The sequence below is a fragment of the Staurois parvus genome, unplaced genomic scaffold (genome assembly GCF_062004578.1).
Source record: "Staurois parvus isolate SC_StPar_1 unplaced genomic scaffold, SC_StPar_1.0 ptg000147l, whole genome shotgun sequence".
NCBI lineage: Eukaryota > Metazoa > Chordata > Amphibia > Anura > Ranidae > Staurois > Staurois parvus.
In genome coordinates, this window is record NW_028317943.1 from 23276941 (window position 1) to 23282940 (window position 6000).

The following is a 6000-nucleotide window of genomic DNA, read 5'->3' on the forward strand; positions in this document are numbered from 1 at the left end:
TGACATCCATGCTGATATGTCACTTAGTAGGTTTGTGATATGTAAGGAGATTGAGGGGGTGAGCTGAGAAGTGGAGAGATAGATCTGGGTGTCATCAGCATAGAGGTGGTATTGGAAGCCATGGGAAGTTATCAGTTGGCCCAGGGAGGATGTGTAGAGAGAGAAAAGGAGAGGCCCAAGGACAGAACCTTGGGGTACCCCAACAGAAAGAGGAAGAGGAGCGGAGGAGGAGGCGTTGTATATGACACTGAAAGTGCGCTGAAAAAGGTAAGGGGAGAACCAGGAGAGAGCAGAGTCATGCAGGCCAATGGAGTGGAGTTTACTGAGGAGGAGAGGGTGGTCGACTGTGTCAAAGGCAGCAGAAAGGTCAAGGAGTATAAGTATGGAGTAATGGCCATTGGTTTTAGCAGTTAGTAGGTCGTTAGTGAATTTTAGTAGGGCAGTTTCAGTGGAATGTTGTGGGCGGAAGCCAGACTGTTGGGGATCAAGAAGGTTGTTGTCGGTGAGGTAGCAGTTCATACGGTTGTGAACAAGGCGTTCGAGAAGCTTGGAGGCAAGGGGAGCAAGGAGATGGGTCTTAAGTTATTCAAACAGGTGGGGTCCAGCGAGGGTTTTTTGAGTATGGGGGTAATCAGTGCATGTTTGAGCGGGGAGGGAAAGGTGCCCATGGAGAGTGAAAGGTTGAAGATGTGGGTTAGAGAGTTTAGGATAGAGCAGGAAGGAGGCTGTAACAGTCGTGTGGGGACAGGATCCAGGGGACAGGTGGTGAAGTGGGCCTTGGAAAGGAGTTCGGTAACTTCCTCAGTGGTAACAGGGTCTAGGGAGGAGAGTGTTGAGTGTGGTGTTGGGCCTGGTATGTTGGTTGAAGGAGGAAGCTTGACACTGGATGTCTCATCACGAATTGTGTCGATCTTCTTCTTGAAGTGACTGGCAATCTCCTGTGCAGTAAGAAAGTTGGTGGGTGGAGGCAGTGGGGGGTGGAGTAAGGAATTAAGGGTAAAAAAGAGTTGATGAGGGTTGGATGAGAGGGTCTTGATCAGAGTGTTGTAGTAGGTTTGCTACATGGGTTATATTTTTCTAATGAAAACTTGTTAGAATTGCCTAAAAAATGTCATGATTGAGGCCAGCAATAAAGCTGAACATCAGGCGAACAGTAAAATAACAGAAAACAAATAAATATAAGATAGGTGCTTTACCTGCCAAAGTATTTCAATTACCATCTATTCAGTCCTGGGATATCCTGGGTCCTGTCTAGCCAGGGTGAGGACCTGATCTTTCTCTGCCTCAGCTTCACCTTCACTTACAGATCTCCTATCCACCCATGGTCTGTGATTGAACAGTGGTGAAGCAGCAGACTGTTGTGCTCGTCTCTCTGCTCTCTCCTTCTATCAGCAGGCTCCCTGCACTGCAGTACATATAATTGGCCCCTGTTGCTTCCCCCTCCCCATCTCAGCTTTGCTGTAACATAGACTGCAAAGTCTGAAACCAGGTCAGTCCAGGTTCTTACATGGCTTGCATTTAAACTATACATTTCGTGAAGCATAATGCACATAAATACAGTTGCATTCTGTGCCATTTATATCTGCCTGGAATTCAGCTTTAACACTAGTCCATGAAACCTAACCTGCACCATGACATTTAAAAGAAAAGTGAGGGAATCAAACAAACACACAATACTCACCTAGATGGCTACAGCATGGATCAAAGCTGCAGATGTCCTCCGTGGGCTCTACAAGCAAGTGATCAAAGACTGCTGATCTCTCAGTTCTCATTCCACTCTGAGCACAGAGTGGTGATTGTTAGTGTTAGTGTATTACAAGTGTTTTAGAAGCGTATTACAAGTATTTTACAGCTTCAGGTTTTTATGTTTAGCCAATAGAAAGCACTAGAGGGAGGAGAGAGGGAGGGAGGAAATTAGGGGTGGAGAGCTGCTTTTTTTTAGCAGAAAATGTTTATTCATATGCTCAAGTCACACATTTTCATGTGTTTCTATTGAAGTCTATGGGGCCCAAAACGCTTGTAATTTGCCAGAAAGAAGCTCATGCACTTTTTTGAGTGACAGGCGTTTTGTTTAAGGCGACAGAATGCTCATATGTGAACAGGGGCCATTGAAATATATGGGATTTGGCATGTTGAGCATTTTAGAAGCTTTCTACAAGCTTCCAGTAGAAAATCGCTGAGGTGTTAATGGGGCCTCACTGAAGTTCCGGGCTATGGAGGTGGCAGGAGTGACTGGCCCAGTCTTCTAGCGGCACGTTGAGAGACTGAGCCAGCTGTCAGTTAGGCATCTGGGCGGATCCCGACATTATTGTCAGGATCCCTGCAGAGCCTGGACCAACTCCGTGACATCAGCCAACAATGAACTTTAACCCACTGTCGGCTGAATCTGGATCACAGGAATGTAAAACTAAGCACACTCCTGTGATCTACAAAAGCAGTATTGATCAAAAGAGCTTCTCCTTTAACCTATTACTTAGCTCCCTATCCATTGATCTTAACATTACCTACTCTTAAATTGGAAAATTGGATAGCCATAAACAAATTCATACTTAACAATATAAAACCTTCTTGTCAAATATATTTTATTATCACTGAACTAATTTACTGTATAATATAACTGCTCAAGGTTGTGAAACTAACCTGGTCATAGAAGTATACTGGTCCTGTTTGCAGCATCGATGACATTGCTTCTGTGTAGTGTCTGGTATATTAGGGAACATTACAAAAATACATTTTTTTATCACTGTCATTTCTTACATACATTTTTTGCTGAAACTGTCAGTGTATGCTACTGATATTGTACAGCCACCGATATCCTAAATTACAGCTAGAATCCAAACATAACTGTAGCCATTCTGGGGTCAATTCACTAAAGGTTACCGCATGCGATAACACAGTTTGCATAAATTATCACATGAGATAATAAAAGAGTCAATTCATCAAATAAAATATTGAATGTGAGGTAAATACCACTTATTTAATAATATAGTAGGATAAATACTGCAAAAAAAATTAGATAAATCATTAAATTCAATTAATTAAAAAACACACACATTCGTTATTTATCAGAAGGTGTTGTTGGCGGTATTTTAGAAATGTACAAAATAACAAATAGAGGAATTCTGCACAGGCCAGAAAGTGAAAATTATACAATGTATCAGTGTGTAAATGTTCTTCTCTGAGCTCAGGAATGAAAATAAATTGTAACATTTAATTAATGGGAGATCATTCTGTGAATGAAAGCACACTACGTTTTCATAGTTTCACAGTATTGCTGTGTGCATTCTGGTGCAATTTTAAAGCCTGCAAAAAAAAAATTGTGAAAAAACAACACCAAAAATAACGCAAAATTGAAGTGCTAAATATCGCAAAACATAAATATTTAATGTATTCGGTAAATAACGCATAGTTAATTCATGCAGTATTTATATCTTAGTGAATTGACCCCTCTGCCCTAAACAGGAATGACTAAATTAATTGCTGGGAGGTAAATAACCCAAGCTGATTTGTAGTCTGTACTCATTTGGTTTTCCCCAATGCTTTAGATTGCTGTTTTTCTGCCTCCTGTCAGTAGGTTTCCCTGGTATCTCTGGCAATAGACTGAGAGGCCACTTTAATGAATATCTATGCTCCCTCTGGAAAACCACTAAGGTGTTTGTTACCAGTGGCACATGAAGGGGAGGACATAAATGTCTGGGGACTGACCTCTTGAGAGTCTCTTTCCTCCAAGCTTTGTCCCTCGGGAGGTGTGCTGTCAAGTTGTCTGACCCCCTAGGAGGGCCTAACATGCTTACTAATTGAGGCCAGGAGCTGGCAGAAGCTGTCCCACCTGGAAGAAGGGGAAAGCTGACCCAAGACTGAAAGCCAGGGATGAAGACTCTGTTGGAGGAAGGAGCAGAATGGAAGCTGGATCATAGCAGAGGCCTGGTGACTCCCTTGGGAGGAAGCACAGAGCAGTCTGAAGGCCACCTGGAGTGTGCTATTTATAGTGTGCCGGTGTCAGTCCTTTACACCAGCCATTCTCAACAAGGGTACCCAGGCACCCTGGTGTGCCGTCAGGCTTTTTCAGGGGTGCCTTGGCAAAATGCTCAAAAATTGTATACAAGCCAGCAGGTGGATCAATCCTGCCTTTTAGTGCCCCCTGGGGAAGTGCCCCCTGGGGAAGACGCTCTCAGGGGTGTCACTAGTAACACTTGGGTGTGGGACCCCACGGTGTGAAGATGACACATGGTCACTGTTTTTCACCTCTTTTTGCACAGCGCCCTAAGGACCAGGTCTTTTGGCTAAGTCCAGGGCAATTTTTGCTACGGGCCTCAGGGCCTGGTCTGTGCACAATTCGGCACGGTACCATTTTTTAATTTTTTTTCTTTACTTTATCTTTACCCTATTTATTATGCACTCCCACGTTTTGTCACTTTTTACTTTACTTATGTGTGTGTTTTTCACGGATGGAGGGTGTGGGTCCTCGGGCTTTACCTGAAGTCTAGGGGGAGGATGTGTGGCCCTACGGTTCCTTCCTCCCCTGATCCCTAGGGGGTTTTCTCTTCGGGAGAACCCCCTTGCCTAGTACTGGATGTCCGGCTTCGGCTGGGCATAAGGAACGGTGGTCCACCAGGCCTTTTGGCCAGGAGGACCAAATGGGAACCTTGTCCCTGTCAGGAGCTTCGTGCCCCGGGGGATCGGGTGAACGATCCAACCCTTTCGGGGGTAGGACAAACACACCCCTAAGTGCACTTTTTCGTGTGGTGTTCGCACTTGCACATTTTTTGTGATCACTTACGGGTTTTTCGTTGTAGTTTGCACGTTTGCGGACTTAAAAAAAAAAAATAAAAAAATCCTGCCTTTTAGTACAAAAAGCCACAGGTTTTCATTGTGCACTTTTATGACCTTATAGCTGCCTGCATCCTAACAACCAATGACATCATTAGTTGATAAGGAGGACGTGGGGTGCATGCACATCATCCTTGTTTGCCCCTCTCCGTCAGCACTGGAGTCACATTAGCAGAGTGAGGGAGAGAAACAGAGTGACATACTAGAATACTAGTCGGTACCAGTGGGCAAAGGTATATATGCTTTGTAAGAATAAAGCACCTCTAACATTAGGTGTACTGGATGTGTGTAGAATAGTTTTTTACATTTTAGAATGGGGTGCCTTGAGATTGTGCAGAATTTTAAAGGGTGCCTTCACTGAAAAAAAGGTTGAGAAACACTGCTTTACACTGTACCAGCTGAAAGTGGATTCGGAGTCTTTAAGCGTTGCTATAGGTATCTGCAGCCCTTACTCTTCCTGTGAGTTGCCAAAATACTAAAACCTTTGAAAACTCTACAGTCACTGGCGCCCAATGTTTCCTGATTCCTTATTACTACCCATGGACTCAGCCCTGGGGTAAATGTTAACCCACCTTGCCTGGGGATCAGGGGAGTGCTACATAAAGATGACAGCCCAATTGTCTATATCTTTAAAAACAAGGTAGCAATGTCAGCTCCTATGTTTCTATGCTGACAGGTTCCCTTTAAATCCAAAGACCAGTCAAAACAATTTATTTTAAGTTTCAGATATGGAATAGGAAAGGGTTGGAATGTCCATTCAATTATTATTGCTGTCTGTGTTCCCATAGGGGTAACAGCTGTCAGGGGGTCCCAAAGTGAGGATAAATCCAAACTAATAGCTGCAACCAGAACAGGAATAGCTGGAAAAACTTCCAATAGGGGCACCTTTTCGGGTGACAGCCCTCAAACAAGGGTCTTCTTATTTATGTAGAAACTTTTTTTGTTATATCTAGGACAGGAAATGAAAAAAAATGACTCACCCCAAGGACACAGATAGCAATACAAATTTGGCAAAGATTCCAGCCCTTTCTCAGTCCATTCAAAACAAAAAAGTACACAACAATAGCTATTAGCAATTTTACTAGTACAAATATACCACATGTTTCTTAGCTCTCTGTAAAATGGATATTTTACCTTACTTTCTCCAACAAACAATGCAGAGCCATTTAA

At 43.4% G+C, this 6000-nt stretch overlaps 1 protein-coding gene across 1 annotated transcript in view; it reads right to left on the reverse strand.

Moving 5' to 3' along the window:
- The window catches only part of LOC149464819 (uncharacterized protein C3orf20-like), a 63113-nt gene extending 60418 nt beyond the window's left edge, over nucleotides 1-2695 (reverse strand). The window contains exon 1 of the mRNA XM_089674204.1: nucleotides 2641-2695. Within this exon, the coding sequence (XP_089530330.1) occupies nucleotides 2641-2685 (45 nt within the window). The 5' untranslated portion in view covers nucleotides 2686-2695. The remainder of the gene's footprint in view (nucleotides 1-2640) is intronic.
- Nucleotides 2696-6000: the final 3305 nt, after the last annotated feature.